At 43.3% G+C, this 22,499-nt stretch overlaps 1 protein-coding gene across 3 annotated transcripts in view; it reads left to right on the top strand.

The window, feature by feature from the left end:
• MID1 (midline 1) overlaps positions 1-22,499 on the top strand; it is a 388,602-nt gene that overhangs the window by 345,983 nt on the left and 20,120 nt on the right. For all 3 annotated transcript variants that reach the window (XM_075539462.1, XM_075539463.1, XM_075539464.1), the window contains 4 exons: positions 1,680-1,787; positions 8,156-8,304; positions 15,315-15,442; positions 18,474-18,617. In XM_075539462.1, coding sequence (XP_075395577.1) covers positions 1,680-1,787; positions 8,156-8,304; positions 15,315-15,442; positions 18,474-18,617 — 529 coding nt within the window. The remainder of the gene's footprint in view (positions 1-1,679; positions 1,788-8,155; positions 8,305-15,314; positions 15,443-18,473; positions 18,618-22,499) is intronic.

Raw genomic sequence — 22,499 nt, 5'->3', positions numbered from 1 at the left:
GGAGAGCAAATGCCTTGAGAATGATTGGGGCGGGGAATGTATGGATGTGCTTTATACAATTGATATATGTATATGTACGGATTGAGATAAGAGTTGTGTGAGTCCCTAATAAAATGTAAAAAATGAAAAAATAAAAGAATGACTGAGGGCAAAAAAAAAAAGAATACCACTCTTGGATGCTATCTCCATCTCCCACAAGGGTGAAATCAGGGTCTCTGTGAACAAGCACTTCAGTCTCATCTGGAGGAGGAAACTGTGGAGGAAGAAACTGTGAGCACAGAGTATTTCCCAAGCCCAGTTGCCAAGAATGAGCTCATTGTGCTCCTCCCTTGCATACAATGAGTCTCAAACCTTCAAACACAAGCCATTTGATTGTGACCCACCTTGCCAGGAGAATGGTTTGTTTACATTGTGGAACCTTGGTCTTTCACAAGTATGCTCTTGTTGTTGGGTGCTGTGGAGTGAATTCCCTCTCAATGTAACAGAGTAGACTTACCACGTTGGATGTTGTATGCTATAACCTTTACTAGAGTAGACAGTGAAGTCTTCTCTCAAAGCCAATTGGTAGTTTCAAACTGCCAACCTTTTGGTTAGCAGCTGAGTGGTTAACAGTTGCACCACCAGTATGCCCTAAGATTAATAAGACCACTCATTCAACCTATTCCTTATTTGATTTTTAAAAATTATTATTTTTAAATAATAAATCATTTTGTTGGGGGTTCTTACAACTCAAAACAATCCATACATCAATTGTATCAAGCACATTTGCACATATGTTACCATCATTTTCAAAACATTTTCTTTCTATTTGAGCCCTTGGTATCAGCTCCTCTTTTTTCCCTCCTTACCCTCACTCTCCCACCCTTGTGATGCATTGATAAAAAATTATACATGATTATTATTTTCATAGCTTACACCATCCACTGCCTTGTTTAATTTTTAAAAAGGGATTAAATACAAAATTAATGCCTAGTTTTAAAATAAATATTAAAAGACTATGATGCCACCTTGCGACTTTGATTTTGGAACTTTTGCCCCAAAATAAATGTCAGTAAACTATCTGCTAATGAAAATTAATATTTTATTTTAACTTTTTATTTTTAAAAGTTAGTTTTATGGCCCAAATATGACATAATACTTTCAAAGTCTAGAAACAGAAATGGCATCTCAGTTTGATTCTAAGTACTAATTTCTGTCTAACTGGTAATGCATACTGTGTTAAGAAAGATTCTGAGGCTGACTCAGAGCAAAAGCCTACTATCATTTCATAATAATGAAATGCAAGAGAGAAAAGTGAGCATGTAAGCCATGGATTTGCCATCCTTGGCTATGAGGGGAAAAGAGCCCACATCTAAAACCTCTTTTTAGAGATTGCTAGAAACATACTTACTCAAATGCCCTGCCATCGCATCAATGCTGTTTCATAGTGACCTTTATAGGACAGGGTAGAACTGCCCCATCAGTTTCCCAAACTGTAACTGCTGACTCGTATAGGGAGCCCTGTCTTCCTCCCTTGGAGTGGCTGGTGGTTCGAAGTGCTGACCTTTCAGTTTACAGCCCAACTCAGAGCCACTGTGCCACCAGGGCTTCCTAGAAGCCCTGCCAGACCAAGCTAAAACACCAGCTTTTAACTAAAAATAAGAGCCAGGTTAACACTTACCATTGACTCTGTGCTGTAGGTGAATGCATCGCGTCAAGAAGCCAAGCTGATGGAAGAGTGTGATCTTCTCATTGAGATCATTCAGCAGAGACGACACATCATTGGAACCAAGATCAAAGAAGGAAAGGTAAAATTTCTCTGGCAGACGTTTTCTGATTTTCTCCCTCAAGGAAACGGCACGCTCTCGTGTTGCTGTGGCCTTGAAATGTTGAGCACTCTTTTCATATCTTGTGTCAACTCCTCCTAGGCATTAAAGCCGTACTTCACATGCCCTTGCACGACAATCTCTCCACTCCTTTTTTGGTATTCTTTCAGTCTCCTGCCCAGCTCTTACCAGCCGTGCTCCTCCATTGTATACCCCTAGGGGGCAGCATGGGGAGCTTGCCATTGGTAAGGCGCCTCTAGGTTGCTTTTGATCCAAAGCAACACTGCACAACAGGACACGCTGCATGGTTCTGTGCCAGTCCTCGCCATTATTTTCTCTGCATGTCTTCTCTGGGGATGCCTGGTGGTGATGGAGAGTATGTGTTGGCCTGTGAATGGCAATGCTGAAGGTTCAAACCCACTAGCCACTCTGCGGGAGAAAGAAGAGAGTATCTACTCTCTAAGATTTACAGTCTTAGAAACTCATTTTGGAATCGACTCGATGGCAGTGGGTTATGTCAATTGCTGCTCTATAATTGTAGGCCCAAGGGTAAAACTTCTCTTCAAATAACACTATAAAGAGAATAAAGCATACGCCATGTAAGGTCCACAATACATTCTGTGAAATAGAACATTATGTGATTTGGATGTTGTGCAAATGCGATAGAAAACTCTTTTCAGAGCCCCCTTCTGGTTGTCCTGTCACCGCTGCTCCTCTAGCAGCTTCTACCGAGGCTGGAGGAACAACAGGCAGGAAGAGCAGCTGACGGGTTAGGAGTGCGGCACGCCCATCCCTCCCCACCATTCTGCTCACCTGCCTGCCAGTCAGAGCTGGAGAGCAGGAGGCAACACCACGTCTTCGGCCCCACCTGCTTCTGTCCTACTCAGGCTTCACTGCGTAGATTTGGGGTCTGTAAAAAGCATTCTGGGTTTGGGGTCTTTAACACCATTTATGCAGTGCCATCAAGTTGATTCTGACTCATAGCAACTCCATATGGCGTTTCTAAGACTGTGAATATAGAAACAGAGAGCCTTATTTTTTCTCCCAAGAAGGTGGGTTTGAACCTCTGACCTTGTGCTTAGCACACCAATGCCTAACCCACAGTATCACCAGGGTTTCTTTGAAAACCAATAGGGGGAAATAATAAACAAAAGGAGAGCTACTTTTTAAAAACAAACAACCCTTAGGCACCACATATCAGATAGGCGGTCAGACATTGTTTAAAAGGTTAGAAGGATGTCAAGCGACACATACGTGCATTTCCAAAAATCAGCGAATGGAAACCCAATGGGTCATAACAGCGCAACCGAATGGTTCAGGAGGTCCCTGTGAGGCAGGGTCAACCTGACACTGGAAATCTGAGGAACCAGTTGAGGAGGATACGTATGGATAAGAGACCTCCGGGAGGGGCTTAGTTGCCAGTCTGAGGACACTGAGTCCAGAGGAAGACAGCATGTCCTCTCAAAAGTGGGGAGGTGGAGGAAGAATTGTACAAGATAATGGAGACCACGATGATAAGTGATATCCATTCATTCCATTGACTGCATGGGGCTTGTGTTAGTCCGGGTAGACTAGAGAAACAAATCCATGGACACACATATGTGTATAACAAAGAGATGTATATACAAGAGCAATTGAACATTGAGAAAATGTCCCAACTCAGTTCAGATCAAGCCTTATAAGTCTGACAGCAATCCATAAAGTCCTCTTCAGACTCATGAAACACATGCAATGGTGGTGAATGCAGGATGATCACAGGCCAGTGGGTAGAATGTCTTTGGATCCAGTGGCGTTGTATGCATCTCAGTGCTGGTAGGGGTCTCCACATGGCTCTTCCAGGTTCAGAAGTCTTCTCAGCTGCAATGTCTCCCAGGGAGTAGTAGAGAGAATCTGTCTCTCCTGCCTCCAAGGAGGAAGTCCCAGATTTCCAAGAATTCTCAGGAGAAGGCCATGCGCACACAGAAGTCTCATTGGCTATCTCGATTGACAGCCTAGACTCAGCCCCTAAACTCTTAATCTTTCAATTGACAGCAGATTAGGTGACTATCACAGGACTGTTAAATTTGCTCTAACTAAACAATCTCCCCGCAAATCCTCTGACTAAGGCGCTTGCCCGGCAGGTGCTGTTACACATGAATACATATGGCCAATCCTTGCTTTCAGATTATTGTTTTCTCTTTGAAATAGCTTGGCTGCCTTTAGAGTTGGCCAGCTTGGGGATGGAGACACAAGCCAGAGGGCTCCAGGGAAGAGACTTCCCTCTTTCTTCAGTATCGGGGAGAGGTTTCTTGGTGACACAAGGGAAGCAGATGGCACACACCAGATTAAGCAAACTGTGCAGCTACCATTCAGACACCAATTAGAGGTAGACAACTCAAGACCACAGGCAAACAGGGAAAGGGTCGTTACTGCCTTTTATCTACTCAAAATCTCCCCCACTGAAAAAGAATTCACTGGAACGAACTATATCAGCTTTGCAGAGCCTGGCCACTTCATCTGGCCACATCATCTGCATCGATACAAATGTTAATTGAGAATTGTATATCTTACACATACCTACATACACAACCAAAAACTAAAAAAAAACTGCCACCTAGTCAATTTTGATTTATAGTGACCCTGTATAGCATAGGTATCCGAAGCTGTACATCTATACAGGAACCGAGAGCCACGTGTTTTTTTTTTTCTGTGGAGGGCCGGTGGGTTTGAACTGGAAGCCTTGCAGCTAACAGTCTATCAGGTAGCCTCTCTGGTAGTCCCACCAGGGCTCCTTTACATACACCCACCTAAAAGCTTTGAGAAGGCATTTCAGGTAAAAGGATGCTTTTGAAAGAGTGTGTAGGAGATAATAAGGAATAAATAAAAGTCATCACAGACCTGTGTTCCCATTCAAGGGAGCTGCCAGTAGGCAAAATAGTTCCCGGACTTCAACTAGGACGTGAATTTGAAATGACAGTGTGGCAAGTTCATTACCTGGAGGAGAAATGACTAGAGTAAATGAGATAGCTTGCTAGTAAAGCTGGAAGTCATCCCCAGGGTAATTCCTCTCTTTCAAAAGAGTAGAAAATGTTGTTCTTCTTGTTGGAATTGTTATTTAAGTTATACATTTTGCAGGGTTCCTCAAACGACACGTGTGTCTGTGGCAATAAGTGTTTTCCTGAAGTACATTGAATTCAGTTTCTGAGTTTGAAAGCTCTCGCCTGTTGGAGCCCTGGTGGCAGTTTGAAAGCACCAGCTGCTCTGAGGAAAGATCCCAGCCTGGTGAACCCTGTAGGGCTGGTCACAATGAGTCAAAAGCAGCTGACCAGCAGTGGGTTGGGTTTGATGACCATGCTTCCCAGACTGTGGTTTTAATCACAGCCAGCTAATTGGAAGCACATCACTTTCTGACAAAGGTCAGATTGCCAATATTTTAGAGGTCATGTGCTCTCTGTATGAGGCCTGGTGGCATTGGTGATAAAAATCGGCCTATTATTCTCAAGGTCAGCAGTTCAAAAGCACCAGCCTATCCTCAGGATCAACATGAAGCTTTCTACTCCTGTAGTGTTACAACAGTTTTGTAAACCCACAGAGACAGTTCTACCCTATCCTACAGGGGAGCTCTGTGAGTCAGAATGGACTTGATGGCAGTGCGCTTGGTTGTGAGTGATGGTCTTTGTTGCGATCTTTCAACTCTGCTCGGTGTTGTAGCACAAAAGTTACAGCCTAGATAATTCATAAACAAATGGGTATGGCTGTGTGCCAATGAAACTTTATTTACAATAACAGATGGTGTGCTGCATTTGGTTCCCAGACTCTAGTTTGTGGGTCTCTAACTTAGAGCAGTGTTTTTCTATTTAAGCTGTCTCCCACAATAAGAAGGGTGTATGGCTTCCAATCTAGCAGATGTACACAAATGAATTTGGGTGGTGGGAGGGTTTTTTTTTTTTGTGAGTGTGTGAAATACCCTCTGTCATTGTCTTTTCTCCTCTCCTCTTTAACTATATAATGCTGATCTTGACCTTAGAGTTTATCACCTGCAGATCAGAAAATATTCAATGCGGGCTAAAATGAAATCCCCACTGCTCTGCCAATTACAACTTTTTCACTTGAATATTGGCAAGGGTGCCCAGACATAACAGTGGTTTTAAAGAAAAACCCTCCCAGTTGATTCTCCTGCATGCCAAGTTTGACAAGCACTGATCTGGCTCATCACGTGGAGTACAGTGGCCCCAAATTAAAATGATAACCCAGCAAGTGCTCTTGATCATACAGTCATGTATTTTCAAAGGCACATCTCACATTGGGCTTGCTTCAATGTAGGCGTTTTTTGTGTGTATTTGTTTTTCCTTACTACCCACGTCACTTTAAAGTCCAACGAAAAAACACAAAAAGAAGATGGAGTTCAAACATTGTTATCTTAAAATTCTGTGGCATCACTAACAGGCATAAGCAAAGGATATGTGATTGCGATCAAATGAGTCTAAAAAATCATTTGTTCCTATTTTCTTTTGTTAGAGATTTGTACTAAACATCCTAAAGTATTTCATAGGCCCATATTTCTTGAGCATTCTTGTGTCATCAAACATTGCACTTGCTCCATTCCTCAAGAGCAGGGGTCCTCAAACTTTAAACGGGGCCCGTTCACTGTCCCTCAGACCTGTTGGAGGGCCGAACTATAGTTGAAAAAAAACGATGAACAAATTCCTATTCACACGGCACATATCTTATTTTGAAATAAAAAAAAAAGACGGGACAAAAACACCCGACGGGCCGGATAAATGTCCTCTGTGGGCCACATGTGGCCCGCGGGCCGCAGTTTGCGGACGCCTGCTCACGAGGCTTTAAGTTTTTTGTTTTTTTGGAATTTTCCTTCCTCTGGCAGTTTCTTCTAAGTGTGTTCTAATTTCCTGAGTTGGCTTAAATGCCTTCTTATTAGTTTTTCCTCTGCATATAATGATGTCAAAAGCGAAATTCTAGTTTGTGTAAAAGCAGCGTTATTTTAGTAAACTAACGAACGATGTTAATCCGCTGGGAGAAGTCACTGTAATTCTGGTGAGTTAAGTCTTTTAGCAGGCTCAAGGTCACATACCAGTTGCCCCAAGATTTGAACATTCATTCTGGCATCGTTCTCGTCTTTGCACTGAAATAGTGCGGCTGCTGCTTCGCACTTCAGTGCTCATTTCCTTCATTTCCTGTCGTTCCTAGCTGCGGTCCCGTGCTCCTGAGAGGCTTCCAGTTTTGACATCTCTTTCCTTCCTTGAGAGCTAGACAGGGATGATAATGCTGACTTTGAGAAGGAAGAAAGTTCTTCGAATTCTCAGGAATTCTGGAGGGAAACTGGGCCAGCCTTGTCTGTAAGACAGATTAACCGGCCTCCTCCCTATCCTTTTACCTCCGGCTCTGTTTCAGTCCAGAATTATCTTAAAGCCAGCCAAGACCTGTCCAAGGGTGTGTGGAGGGGGGCACCCCGCACTTCCAATTAGCACTCTAATTTTAACTTGGCTTCCAGCCAGTGGTCTTCACCTCGCCTCAGCTTCCAAACGCCAAAGGGAACAGTCCAGTGCATTGCCTTGGTCTTAGCGTGGCCTGCCTCTGAGGGTCATTCTCGAGCAGGACAGAATCAGGATATGGAATGGAGGCTGTGAACCAAACCTGCAGTGTTATCCCGACTGGAAAAGGCAAGTTATCAAGGAAGCACAAGGTGCCTGGAAATGACGTTCCCAGCCCGGGAAATAGCCCAGCTGTGCTTTTTTTGGCGTTCTCATCTTCTTAACAGGAAAGCGATTAATCAATGGGGGGGGGGGGGATACGCTCCCTTTCTGTTCATTAACACATGGGTTTTAGAGAGTGTGGGAAATAGCCCTACCTAATGCTTTCCCGTCACCATTTTATTACATGGATTGCAGAATTTTTTTTTCAAAAGTGGTTTCGACTTAAGCCACAAATTCGCAACTACTGAGGTGTTTTCTTTTCTTCATGGCACCTCTGAAACATCAGCGGGAGAGCATTCCAGAATTCCCTCAAGTCTTCCCAGTCATTGTGTGGAATGATCCAGCGAGGCCATCTGGTGACCCTGGGTAATTTACCACGAGGCAGCACCTTTTCCCCACCCATCAGCAGGGAAGCAATTCACAATTCAGTGTTTCCGCATAAAACAAATCAGCAGCACGTCTCCAAGGAGATCGAGAATATTGAAGTACCGTGACAAGGCCTGCCATTGTCTTTCCGTATCTCCTGATACCACTTGGTGAACTTGCACTGGAGGATAACTCACATCCCCCACCGTGCACACATCAGGATTGTCCAGCTAAAGCATTTTTACTCAGCGAATTCACCTTCTCCCCATCTCCTTGTCTGTTCTCTTCAAGGTGGTGAGGCTCCGGAAACTGGCGCAGCAGATCGCCAACTGCAAGCAATGCATCGAGCGTTCAGCGTCGCTCATCTCCCAGGCAGAGCATTCTCTGAAGGAGAACGACCATGCTCGCTTCCTGCAGACAGCGAAGAATATCACTGAGAGGTGAGTGAGTGCAGGGGCCTCTGGGAATCCCTGGCCCCTGCATATGTGATGTGACTGGGTAACCTTGCCCTCACTTTGCTTTTGTTCTCCCTTGGAGGGCTGAGTACCAGAGAGAATAGAAGCTGGAGATTGTTTTGTTCCAGTGAAAGATGCTTGACTTTGACCTGTCAAAGCCCTTTCAGTAACAGCCAGGAGTTCAAGGCCTTTGAAACCAGAGCCTACCAGTTGGAAAGAATACAATCAGCCTGCTTTGAAGGGTGTGGGACTGGAGAAAGCATCTGATGGCACAAAAAGAGCATTTGTTAGGACTCTCAGACCTGATCTTATCCAGCACTTGATAACAAGGAATCAAGCTGAAAGCAAATGCCATAAAAGGGATTCCTTTCTTCCATCCCAGGAATCCTCTATTTAAAAAAGTAAATCACACAGGTGGTGTTTGCTCTTAGCCTATTGTTATTTGCTTGAGAAGCATTTACTCCTTGGAAAAGGTCAAGGCCAACTCACATAGAACAGAAAAGACCAAAACGTTAACCTTAAACCTCCTTTAAATAAAACACCCTATAATCATTGTTTTTATTTTAAAAGTTATCATTAATTGGGAGTTAATACACATATCATTCCATAGTTCCATCACATCAAGCAGCATTGGAAAATTGCTACCTCGATCGGTTCCCAAACATTCTTTTTCTTCCAGGGCTCTATTCGTTCAGAACCTAAAAATGATGTTATCCGAGTGGTCAGCTCAGCAGTGACAGCGGCATAACCATTAGCCATCATTGATGTCAATGCCTATGATGGCAACTCCAGCGAATCCAAAGCACTTAGGCTGGACTGCTAACATCCACCGCCATATCCCTAGAATGCCAGTGTCCTTGTCTTTTTATTATTTTTAATTCTCAGTGAACTGCCCTTGCACAGAGTCCTGTCATTAGAAGAAGGAATGTTAGTGGTGCTACAGGTTGGACTGCTGACCATACAGGTTAGTGGTTCAAACCCACTAGTTACTCCACAGGAGAAAGATGTGGAAGCCTATGAAGCAGTTCTTCTCTCTCATACGGGGTTACCTGGAGGGACAATGCATTTGATGGCAATGGGTTTGGATTGATTTGGTCTGTCATTCAAACTCACTGCCATCAAGTTAATTTGGACTCATCACAAGCCCATAGGACAGGGTAGAACTGCCCTGATAGGAGTAGAAAGCCTTGTCTTCCTCCCAAGTACCAGCTTGTGGGTTCAAACTGCTGACCTTGTGGTTAACAGCCCCAAAGTAGTTATGTTACATTTCTCAGATTGGGGAATGCCTTGATTCCTGGCTTCACACAAGAAAGAAATTCATGCTGAAGCCTGATTTGTGATCCAAGTGAGTTTTTATAAAAGATAGAAGAAGGTTCAGGTTTTGCAGTTAACTGAACACAGGACTGCACTCCCCCCACCCCCCAACACACACACGTGGCGACCTGAGGTGGGAGAGCGAGGAGACCATGGCCTGCCCTAGTGGAGCAACAGAGGAGCAGCTGGAAAAGAGGGAGGTGGTCTCCAGATTCCAGGCTTTAGGGGCCTGAGGTTGGGGGGCGTGGACGATGGTACTGGCTGACCCCGTTGGCTGGATTAAGCCCACCTGGTCTATATTGGGCCAATCCAGGTGTACCACCCATGTAGGTATACCCCCCCCCCCCCCCCCCGCCGTCCCCGCCCCTCGTTCAGGGCCTGAATCGGTACATGCCCAGTGGACACCCTGGGCCCTGTTCTGCTGCCTAACAGTTCCCTCCAGAAGCCCCAGTGCGTTATCACTACAAATCCCCAGATAGCTCACTCATCATGGCTCACCTGACTTCTAGATGCCTAGTGTTGATTTGTCTTGACTGCTTGCATCTTCACCGCATCCATTTCCCCTCAATTCATCCTAAATTTAAAAACTGCAAACAGTACATCATTACTTTAGTGTTTCCCCAGACACCCCAATAGACATTGTTGATGTGTATGTTTGGGTTTCCCACTGCAATCCAAGAAGACGGTTCTTGCACTCTAAATTGGGCCGTGTGCCAATGAAGTGACTCTATTATGAGCCATACTTCTCAGTCATCCTCCCCGAGTAGATCAAGGATTTGTTGTTGTCAACTGCCAACTCTGGTGACCCCCAGGCCCAGTGGAATGAAAGGCTGCCTGGTCCTGTGCCATTCCCATGACCAGTTTTAGTGGCTGATATGCAGACGCAGATCACCAGGCCTTTCTTCTTACTGCATCTTGCTTAGGATGCTCCCCTGAGAGCTGTTCCTTAGCATCATAGCAACAAACAAGCCTCCACTTGTGTATGAGGTGCATTCGCTAGGAACTGAAGTTGGAGCTCCTGCATGGAAGGCAAATATTCCACCGCTCTGTTGTTCTTTTAAAGTGTCACTGAATGAGTTCCTACTTACAAAGACCCTGCCTACCAGAGAATGAAGCGAGCCCATTTTGGAGCCACTACTTCCATCTGTCTTGTTGACTGTCCTCTTTCTTTACTTTGCCAAGCATAATGCCTCTTTCCAGGGACTGACTGGATCATTCAGATAACATGTCCCAAGTACAGGAAACAAGACTCACCCTCCTCACTTCTAAAGAACATTTTGGCTGGACTTCTTCTTGTTCTTCAGATAGTCCATGGCACTTCCAATATTCTTTGCAAATACCGTAATTCTAAGGCGATACTTCTGCTCCTGTCTTCCTCATATATTGTCCAGCTTTTATATTCATCTGAGGCAATTGAAAATACCATGGCTGAAGTCAAGTGAACCTTAGTAGTCTACATGACATTTTTGCCTTTTTAAAGGAGTGCTGGTGGCACTGGTTAGAATCGGTCTGCTAACTGAAAGGTAGCTAGTTCAAGCCCACCAACTACTCTGTGGGAGAAAAGTGAGGCTGTCTGCTCCTGTAAAGATTTACAAGACCTCAGGAACTCTGTCCTGTAAGGATTTACAAGACCTCAGATAGAGGTTGGGTTTTTCTTGCTCAGGTTAGGTTTTTCTTGTCACAGCGCAGTATAAGACATCCTTTGATTTCCATGGGCGTGCACCTAAGTCAAGTTAAATCCATATCAAGCTCACTTTTTTTCTGTTTATCATATTGGATATTGGTTCAGATGTGAGACTTTTTGTTTCCTTTATGTAGAGTTGTAATATACCTTGTAGGTTGTAGTCTTTGATTTTTGTCACTAAGTGCTTCCAAAATCTTCATCGTATTCAGCATGCAAGGTTTTGTCATCTGTGTATTGCAAGGTGTTAAAGAGTCTTACTCCCATTCTGATGCCACAGTCTTCATCTAGTCCAGTTTCTGGCAGAAATAAAGTTATGATTGTGGCATTTTGGGCACATATCCAGTTGGGATCCATTGATGAATTATCTAAATATAAGGGTGGAGAATTGAACATCCCCCTTGAGTGTAATATTATGCAAGAAACCAACTCCAAGAAGCAATGAGCAGCAGACTGTGTATGAAATTCCCATTCTTCATGTCATCCAGAATTTGTTATGATCCACACACTTGAATATATTTGCACAATCAATAAAATCTATCTGCATTCAGCCAAGATCTACCCTCGTCCAGACAGACACTTCAAGCTTTTCTTTACAAGATTTCTACCCCTGCAAATGTTTATCAATAGATCCCAATACCATGGCAATGAAGACATTGTTGATTAGCCTCTCGCCTCCCTCCCTCTGCTCCCCCTCCCTCTGAACTACATTTATAGCAGTGGTTCTCAACCTTCCTAATGCTGTGACCCTTTAATATTGTTCCTCATGTTGTGGTGACCCCCCCCCACTATTGAATTATTTTCATTACTACTTCATCATTGTCATTTTGCTACTGTGATGAATCGGGCAACCCCTGAAAAGGGTCTTCAACCTCCAAAGGGTACACGACCCACAGATTGAGAACCACTGATTTATAGGCTATTGGATATGTCTTAGACATGCCACAACTATAAGAAGTTGATTTCTAAGGATTTACAGCATTTCACAGTTACAATTGTATAAATTTAATAGATATTACTTTTTAGGGTAGTTTTTCACTAACTGAAAAAGTGGGAAAAATACAGTATTCCCACATAATGACCCACTTCACCCATGCATATGGCTACAGACAGTTTCTCCCATTATTAACATCTTGCATTCCCATAGTACATTCATTACAAATGATGACCTGGTGTCAATACAGTCTATCAACTAGAAGTCACAGCTTACATAAGGATCCACTCTGTGGTGCACAACACTATGGATGTTGACAAATGCGTCGTGTCACCTATCCACCATGACAGTATCCTACAGGGTAGTTTCGCTCTAAAAATGTCTTGGCCTCCAGCTCTTCGTCCCCTCCCCTCCCCTGACCATGGATCTTCTCACGGTCGCTATCCCTACTTTTGCCTTTTCCAGAAAACCCTATATTTGAACTCATAGAATATGTAGTTTCCAGACTGCTTCTTTCACTTAACAGTATGCACTCATGGGTTTGCCACGTCTTTTTACAGCTTGCTAACTCATTTCCGTGACCGCTGAACAACACTCCACTGGAGGGATGGACCGCAGTTGTTTTAGTTTGCTTTATTTGCCTATTGAAGGACATCTTGGTGGCTTCCAGTTCTCAGCACTGCTATAAATATTCCTGGGTCAATTTGACAGGTGTGATTTTTTTATAGCAAAGCTATATTAACTTTGTAGCATCTGAAACTTGGAAGAGTCATTAAAAGAAGCAAGAAGAGCTCAAAGTTTGGGGGTGAGTAGGGTGAAATGTTTCTAGGTTAAACAGAAGAGCACAAACTAGACATTCCCCTCCTGCTGCCTTGGGCCAGGTTTGTGGCCTTGTATTAAGTGAGTGTCAGTGCTCCTCTGTAGAACACAGTGAGTCCACCTGATTTCCCACCAATGTTGAAACCAATCAGTTGTTGGGGAGTCCACTCAGAACCATGGTCTCTCCATGTGAATCAGAGTCAAACTGTACACAACCTGGTTGTTCCGGGCCTGATTTTTCAGAATTTGATCACCAGGCCTTTCTTGCCCAGGTGCCTCTGGGTGGACGCACCTTGACAGAGGTCAAAAACAAGATTACAAATCCCACCTGATTTGATATTCTCTAAAGTGGTGTGCTGCATGCCACAATTCTCTTGTTTGTAAAGCAAATCACTCACATTTTTCAGTTGCTCAGAATATTCTGCAATAAATGAATTTACCCAAGCCACTTGATCACACATAGATGCTTAGTTCAGACCCATGGCTTGCCAGACAACTTCACTGGACAGGAGAAATGGTGCATCCATGGGGGGCGGACGGCAGGGGGATGATGTGGGAGAATGTCCATGAATATTTTCCAGGGCATCTGCTGGGAATATGGTGCAAGAAAATGAATACAAGGTGGACAAAAAATATATATAAAATAAAGGAGAGAGCGAGCCAGACCCAAACTCCGTTTTTAAAAGTTTGTTTTAGAGAAAGGCTAGGACTTGATTAAACTAATCCGATTTCTGGAAACATTTTTTTTTAATCTTGAATTTGCCTGTTAGGCTGTTTGAAATATTGGGGACTCTGTTCTTTGAAGTGGAGTAGGGCCTGGGTCTGAAAGGAACAAACCATTTCCCAGACAGATGTGTGAAGAAATGCCTGGAGCGACATGCTTTTCTCTGGGGTGAGACGTGACCCAGCCAGGCTGTTAAATCCACAGCAACATGAAATATGAATATTTGCGTGCCTCCAGGGCAATTTATTCTCTGCAGTAAAATGAGGAGGGAGCATCACCATTCTGTTGTTTCCCAGTTGTTGTTTTTTGAGTTGGTCTTTTTTGGTGGGGGACCTTTTAAAAATCTTGCATTCATTTGCTTTTCCTTAATATGTTGTACCCGGCTGAGATGCTTCTTAAGGGCTGCAATAATAATAGCACCAAGTTTTAAGTGTTGAAATGACTGTGGTAAAATACTCATCTAGACGCACATAATGAAGAATTGGCCTTTCAACCATTCTCACAAGGACAGTTCAGCGGTTTTACTTACGTTCACCCTGGTGTGCGCCCCTCACCACTATCCATTTGCAATACTTTCCTCACCCTTGATAAAAGCTCAGTGACCTTCAGCGATGCCTCCCCCTGCTGGTTTTGTCATCCTCGGGTGCCATCACACCACGGGGGCCCTATAGCAACTCAAGGCACATGAGAAGGAAACACCGCCCGGTCCAGCACCCTCCTCACAATTGTTCCTGTGCTGGAGTCCATCGTTGCCGTCTCTGTGTCAATCCACTGCATTAAGGGCCTGCCTCTTTGTTGCTTCCCCTCTCCTTGACCAAAAGAGCCCTGGTGACGTAGTGATTATGTGTTGGGCAGTGAACTGCAAGGTCAGCAGTTTGAAAGCACCTGCTGCTCTGAGGGAGAAAGTCAGGGTTTTCTATTCCCGTGAACAGTTACAGTCTCAGAAACGCATAGGACTCAGTGACAGTGAATTTGGTTCGTTTGTGGCTTCTACTTTCCCAGCACGATATAGCTCTCCTGACAGTGTGTCCAAAGTACGTAAGAAGTCTCACCAGCATTGCTTCCAGTCCCCTGGTCATCACTGATAAGTTTTGGTCTCTATTCATTTGCTTTTTCTAGATAATTCATGTAGGTGGGACCTCGTACTATTTGCTCTTTTGTGTATTGACTACTTTCACTCAGCATCAGATTATCAAGGTTTATTCCGACTGTAGCATGTATCCAGACGCCACCTCTCTTTATGGCTGAGTACTATTCCATCACATGGATAGAGCACATTGTGCTGATGTGCTCATCTGCTTACGGACGCTTGGATTGCTTTGGCTGTGGTAAATGATGCTTGCTGCCACTAACCTTGGTATACTACTGCCCCAAGTCCCTGCTCTCATCCCACTCGAGTCTACATTAGGAATGCAATTACTGGGTCCGTTTCTTAATGGTATTTATTTTCTTTCTTTCTTTAGCAATGGTGATGAATGCCCTTTTGACATTTCTAAAACGTTTTAATTTTTTAATAATTACAGAGTCTCCATGGCAACTGCTTCCTCCCAGGTTTTAATTCCTGAAATCAACCTCAATGACACATTTGATACATTTGCCTTAGACTTTTCTCGAGAGAAGAAATTGCTGGAATGTCTGGATTACCTTACAGGTATGATCTCTTATGGTCTCTTTAATCTTATAAATATTTAGTGCTACAAACACTTGGCCAATACATGACTTCCCTAAAATCCACTCTGTGGGCCTTTGACTTAGCAAAGGGAAAGGGAGAGAGACTGAACCATAGGCTCCACCAGTCCCATTTGTTTTGCTGCAGCAGGAAAATGAAAAGCTTTCTTTGAAAATGCACCTAGTACACCTCCGCTTGTGTTTTGTGGGCCAGAAACATATCGCAGGGCCACATCCAAGTGCAGAGGAAACCGTAAAGTTCCGTTTGGGGCTGAGGAGATGGCCGTTTTATAGAAAAGAAGGGTCTTGTTGACAAGAATACATCTGCTCCCTTTCCCAATAGTCTTAATAGCATTCCAACAACGGATGCCCATGCTAAGCTCTATGTGAATGCAAAAGTGCTGGTTAAAGGGGCAATGTGGGATTTGTTTGCGTTGAAGCTGCTTGGTATACTATCTATCATCCTGATGATTGTTTATCACTAAGTAAAACCCATCCAGGTTACCTATTATTCTGCCTTCTTAGCTGTCAACCCCAAAGAGAAATTTGGTGCATTTCTAGACATAACATGGACTGTGGCCATAACACACGATGCTTGACTGATATTCCCAAGTTCAAATAGTTTGTCAGACATTTGTAAGCAGGAAATCAAGTGTTTGTAGAGCATTAGCCCACAGTTCCCCATGTTCGGTTGGAGATGGAGGCAAGAAAATAACAGCTCTGGGTCGCAGTCAGTGGATATTGAAATTGGCAGCAGGCTGCTGCTGCCATCCACAGTAAATTGTATATTGACTTTTCAGGACAAAACCCAATGGGTTTATAATCACAACACGGTGATTACGCTAAATGCCTGGCTGGGAAAATAAAATCCCCACCCCCTCCTGCCTCTAAGTGGGATGTCAAGTTAATAACCAAGAGAGGTGACATTTTCTCCCTGATTACAGTGACTGCCTTGTGTCTCATATCTACTTGCTTATTTTGAAGATAAGGTTTTATTCATATCTAATCCACTATTGCAATGCAGAAAGCCGAAGTTCTTCCTTCGGTGCCCAGTAGAAAGGATGGGAGAACATGGATTTCTTCACTGAGTTGTACAAGATTGGAGTCCACACTCACAGGGATCACACAGACAGTCATGTGTGATACAGCTGGGCCTCCCCTAGGGAAAGTGCTTCCTGGTGGCAGAGCTAGTTCATGCACATCCAAGTGGCACCACAGCATGCTCAATCTCGCACAGAGATAATGCAGGAGACAGATGTATTGGGTGTGTTAAAAACACACTAGTTTGCTATGGAGTTGATTCCAATTCATGATAACCTCACATGTGTCATGGTAGACCGCCTTAGTGTCTTCAGGGGCTAGTCTTTTTGGAAGTAAATGATCAGGCCTTTCTTTTGAGATATTTCATGGTAGATTTGAACTTTGAACCTTTTCTTTAGCAACTGAACACCACCCAATGATTCCCTGAGTATGAATAGGGAGGAAGAGGCCTCTAGTTTCATGCATGAGTTAGCGAGCGCAGTGCCCCAACACAGTTTGTGGAATCAGTAATGTCTATGGAATTGAGTCACTAACAGACAATACTGGCCTATGTGGTTGAATACCTCAGACTGATAGCTATTTGCTTCTTATGATATTTGTCCTGGTATATCTTTAGGTAACAAAGTGAAGGATATTTAAAATATCAGAGTTTTACAATGAGCATTTTCATAAACTTGGCTCTCTCTTTGGATTTGTTTTGAACTGATCAATCTTGATCAAAGTTTTGAACAGCGAAGACCTCTATAATTGTGTAAGCAAAACTTAGGGCTAGCCTTCAAAATACAGGCATGTTTCTCCTTTTGTAGTTAGGCACTTATAGAAGCATGGCAAGCATTTTCTGTAAAAAGCCAGATGGGAATATTTTAGGTTTTGTAAGCCCTTCAGTTTAAAGTGCTCAACTCTGCGATTGCCAAAAAAAAAAAAATCCAGCCGTAGACAAACGGGCATGACTGTGTTCTAATAAAACTTTATTTACAAAAACAAGTTGTAGGCCAGAATTTGCCCACAGGCCACAGTTTGCCAATCCCTGTTCTAAAATATTATTGCCTATAGAAAGCACTCCTTGCCTGTTTTTTTTCTTTCCCATAAACTCTTTCTCATAAAACTGGTCACTGAAATCAATCCAGTAGAAGTCATTTCAAAAAATAATTATTTTGGTAGGATTTAAACTTTTCTCTGTTGTAGAATGTGTTAAAGAAATAAAACAGCCTTCTTTGGTGGGGATAAAGTTAACCAAATGTTAGAATCATGTTTTCCTTGGGGAGGAAAATTGACTTCTTACATATGATTGGTTATTAATTATATTCTTTTACATTGGAAATATCACTTTATGTTGACAACTGAGAAGAAACCAGAGCTGTGCAAACATGTTTTTCTAAGAAGACGTCAAAACATCTAATGAAAGAGAAAAACCAAATATTTTTTGATTCATTTGCTATGTGATAGTAAAACATCAGTATTTTCCCAAATAGGTCCCTGAATATTAAAATATCTGGTATCATGTACATCACCAACAGGTAAACTTTGACTCCCAGCTCAAACCCAAACCTCTGCCTATTTTGTAATTAAAAATTTATGAAGGCCTAGCCATGCACATGTATTTATTGCGAACTGTTGCTTTCACACTAAAATAGCAGGGTTGAGTGGTTGCAACAAAGACCATGTCTGAAATATTTGCCATCTGACCAGGGATTGCAAACGTTTTCCAACCCCCCAAAGTAAATGAAACCATGATATGTTTATTAGTTCACGTGTCATACCCTCGTGCACAAAGAACCTCCTCAACCTTTGCGTGGCAAACAAAGCTAAGTTCATATTGACTGACTCTATCTACGTCAAAGTGATCATCAGGAGACTGAATGTTGCTTGGGTTTGAGTCACCACCTCTTGGACAGTCGTCCTGACTACTTGCTTAGAAAAGCCTGCTTTGACTATTCAAGATCATGAGCTAATGAACCTTCTTGAACCCACAGCTCCCAACCCTCCCACCATTCGAGAAGAGCTATGTACGGCTTCCTATGACACCATCACTGTCCACTGGACCTCAGATGATGAGTTCAGTGTGGTCTCCTATGAGCTGCAGTACACCATCTTTACTGGACAAGCCAACGTCGTCAGTGAGTATTACACACGGCTGTGTCTTTGTTTGGTGGCAGCTTTCCGAAAGAATGCCTTTCCTGAATGTAATCATCCAGGGAAGACAAGGAAGGAAAGAGGATGCAAGGTTTATTGTCAGAATTGTCCTACACTCGGGCTATACTAGTAAAAAGAGCTGGCCATGAAAAGCAATGACCTCTGGTCCACCACATGGATGCAGCTCACAAACATATTGTTAAGGAAAAGAAACAAGAAACAAAAGTCCATCTGCAGCAGGAATCCATTTCTAAAAGGTTTACCAATTTAGTAATAAGAAGTAACTTTTTTTGATGGATGCACACATGGGGATTAAAATGGTTTTAAAAACTAAGGAAGTTCTTACCTCCTGGATGAGAGGTAATTGACGTCATTGGGAAGAAAGACATGGAGTCTCTTGGATTAGGGTTAATGGCCATTTCTGAGTGTGAATGACATGCTTTTCTCCGTATACCATACATCTAGTGTTATGCTCCTTTCTGCGACAGTGAAATATTTAATAAAAGTAAGAGTCAGAGCATGCCAAATACCTAGTCCTATTCTGTGGGACGGCAGGGACAGTGTGTGGAGGTGTTAATTGGTCCCTCTCAAACCAAAACCCTCATAGCAAGTCTGTGCGTAGAACCGCTCCATAGGCTTCCCAGGCTTTACCGGGCAGACAGCCATATCTTTCTGTTCTGGAGCAGCTTGGTGGGCTCATACCACTGACCTTTTGTTAGTGGCCACACACACGGGGCTCTGGCTCGGCCCCTATCTGGGAAAAATTCCAGGCCTTGCCTGAAGCATAGAGGGCTTGTGTAAGGCCAGTTTTACATTTACATCCGGGGCAATTATATGAGTGCAAATCGTAGTAGTATCCCACCAGAGAGATGATCACAGGGGAAGCATTCCTCTCACTGTCATGGAATAATTTCAGTTGAGCTAGACAAAGTGCAAAGGAGCAGAAGAAATAGCCTTTCAGGGAGCAGGCTGAAACTTCTTGAGCAAAGAAACATAGGCTATGTCAGAGTAGAAAACAGCAGTCACTGGTAACCAAGAGAAAGTTTGAATCAATCCTTATCAACTGAATATGCTTTGATGATATAAGCCTTTTCTCTTTACAGCACTATACTTCCCTACCAGTACCGGTGGGTGTTGAGTCATTTCCAATTCCTGGTGACCACCCCATGCATGTCAGAGAACAGTGCTCCATTGGATTGTCAATAGCTGATCTTTTCAGAAGTAGATCTATCACCAGGCCTTGCTTCTAAGGCACCTCTGGGTGAACAAACACAAATCTCGAACCCAGTCCAGTGGTAGCCAAGTACACTAATTGTTTACCCCACCGAATACAAGTAATTCTGAACCACATGATGCTTAAAATAGAAATTTGATTTGGGATTAATTCATAAGACAGAAATTTTCCAGCTGCTAAGTGACTCCATTGTAAATGCCCATGCCGACCGATGCCCCCCCTCCACCTTTTTTCTATCTCCTTTCCCAAGTGTCCCACCATCTCGCTTTCCAGCACCTAATGGGTCTGCTGTGGAAGCTGTTAGGCTTAATGTGGCTTTTTCCAAGAATGTGTCACTTGGGACTGAAGTGGAATAAAACCCATTTCTGAGCTGGCTGAGTAGGTAGGAAAGACAGTGAGGGCAGGAATGATGAGTGGAACAAAGGATGTTAGATTCTGGGTTGAACTGAATCTTACAAGGTGAGCAGGCGTTTATCAGCCAGTTACAGAAGCACCATCCTTATAAGCACACTCTACAGATAGAAGAGCAAGGCATATTGGGCGATGTCATCATCTAATTACACATGCCAGTGAGGAAGGAAAATCTGGCTAGAAGCAGGGTGGGGGTTGTTGGTAGGTGCCATCGAGTTAGTGAAGCTATGCACAACAGAATGAGATACTGCCTGGTCCTGTGTCACACCCTCCTGTCACCCAATCGTATTTTTATGTGAGCCCATTGTTGCAACCACTGTGTCAATCCATCCTGTTCAAGGCCTTCCTCTCTTCCACTAAGCATGATGTCCTTTCCCAAGGACTGCTCGGTCTCTCCTGAGAACATGTCAAAGTATGTGAAACCAAGTTTCCCAATCTCTGCCTCCAAAGGAGCTTTCTGGCCGTACTTCTTCCCAGTCAGATTTGTTCTTTCTTCTGGCCATTTTTCTGCTGGAAGGATCAGAGAAATTTGCTTGAACAGAAAATTGCCAGGACCTGCAAATAGCACTAACTGAGAAAATTCAAGAGAAGACTATTCCAGAAAGGCGTTGGTCCTTATTCCTACTATTATGGCCATAGGTAAACATGGATTTTTGCTCTCCTTTTAGGATTTTGAATTCTTCTGGTGTCACTTCCCATCCTGACCTCTGTCTGCCTTGCTGTACTTGGGTTGCGTGTTAAGTTAGGGTAGAACTATGTAGAATGTAACCTAATGATGATATGCATGTCATGATGAACCCCCCTCCTTTTTTTTAAAGGTATCACACAAACACAAATATATATAAAGTGAAAATTGGACCTTTCTCAATATCTATCATCTACCTAAGACAGTCTACTTGTAGATAAGACACACATTAACGGTTGTTAAGGGCACCAAGGGCAACATCTCGTACACAGTTCTTCACTTTGTATTTTGCATTCCATTTCAGAAGATATGAAGAACTGCTTCATTCTTTTTTGACACAGCTTAGTATCCTATTATGAAAATATACCCTGATTGATGAAACCCATTTTAAATGGATATTTTGCTATAATAAATAATGCCATAGTGAATACCCTTGGACATCTCTCCTTTCTCACTTGGGGAATTATACCTGTCACATAATCCCTAGAGGTGGAATTGCTAGGTCGAAGATTATTTATGTTTTAAATTTTAGTTGACATTGCCAAATTGCCCTTCAGAGAGGTTAAATATGATTTTAAATATGATTTTCCAGCTGTATGAGCTTATGTTTCACTGCTCTTTGATACACATCCCAGGAAATTTAACATGGAATTAAAATCCAGTGAGATTTTCAAACTTTGTTTATACTTCACTATAAAACCAAAATAAGAAATCACTCTGTAATTATTCATTGATAGTAGATAGTCATCCCTTCATTCAAGCAGTGCTCTTCAACCAGAGGCAATCTTGCTCCCCAGAGGACACTTGGAAATGTCAGAAGACATTTTTGTTGTTACAACTGGGTCTGATATGCTACTAGCATCTACTGAGGAGGGGCCATGAAAGCTGCCAATCTGTGTTACAAGACCTCCCCCACTCTACCCCACAAAGACTGTTCTGGCCCAGAACAGCAACAGGAACCCTAACTTAAATAGACATAAACAAAACAGCATCTCCTCAATTGCATTCTAAACAGCGAGACCACCATTCAGCGCACTAACCCACAAGTCACTAGGCTATCTAGCACGGGCTGGAAAACACTGCAAAACCAAGAAAACAAGATTAAGTTCTTTTTGCCTTAAGGAATTACTCTCTCAATGTTGTGGATTAAATAGTAGTAGCAAATGTGAACTAAATCATAAATTAGATCAAGCATGACCCTTGCCGGAGCCCTGGTGGCGTAGCGGTTACAAACAGGGCTGCTAACGTCAAGGCTAGCAGTTGGAAACCAGTAGCTGGTCTGAGGGAGAAAGACAGGGCTTTCTACTCCCGTGAAGAGTGGCAGGCTCAGGAACTCACTAGGGCAGTTCCACCCTGTCCTTACAGGGTCTCTGTGAGTCCATGCAAGTGAGTCTGGTTTGCGTGCGACCATTTGCAGAAGATGAAATCCACAAGGTCTGAAATCCGAAGGCAACTCCAGGGAAAGAGGCACGTGAAGGTATGAGAACAGGGAGACCGTGGACGGAGGCAGGGAGCCTTGCAAAGAGAGACCTGGGT

This window comes from Tenrec ecaudatus, chromosome X (assembly GCF_050624435.1).
Source record: "Tenrec ecaudatus isolate mTenEca1 chromosome X, mTenEca1.hap1, whole genome shotgun sequence".
In the NCBI taxonomy this organism is placed as follows: domain Eukaryota; kingdom Metazoa; phylum Chordata; class Mammalia; order Afrosoricida; family Tenrecidae; genus Tenrec; species Tenrec ecaudatus.
The sequence above is the reverse complement of the archived record's forward strand: the minus strand, read 5'-3'. Positions and strand labels throughout refer to the sequence as shown.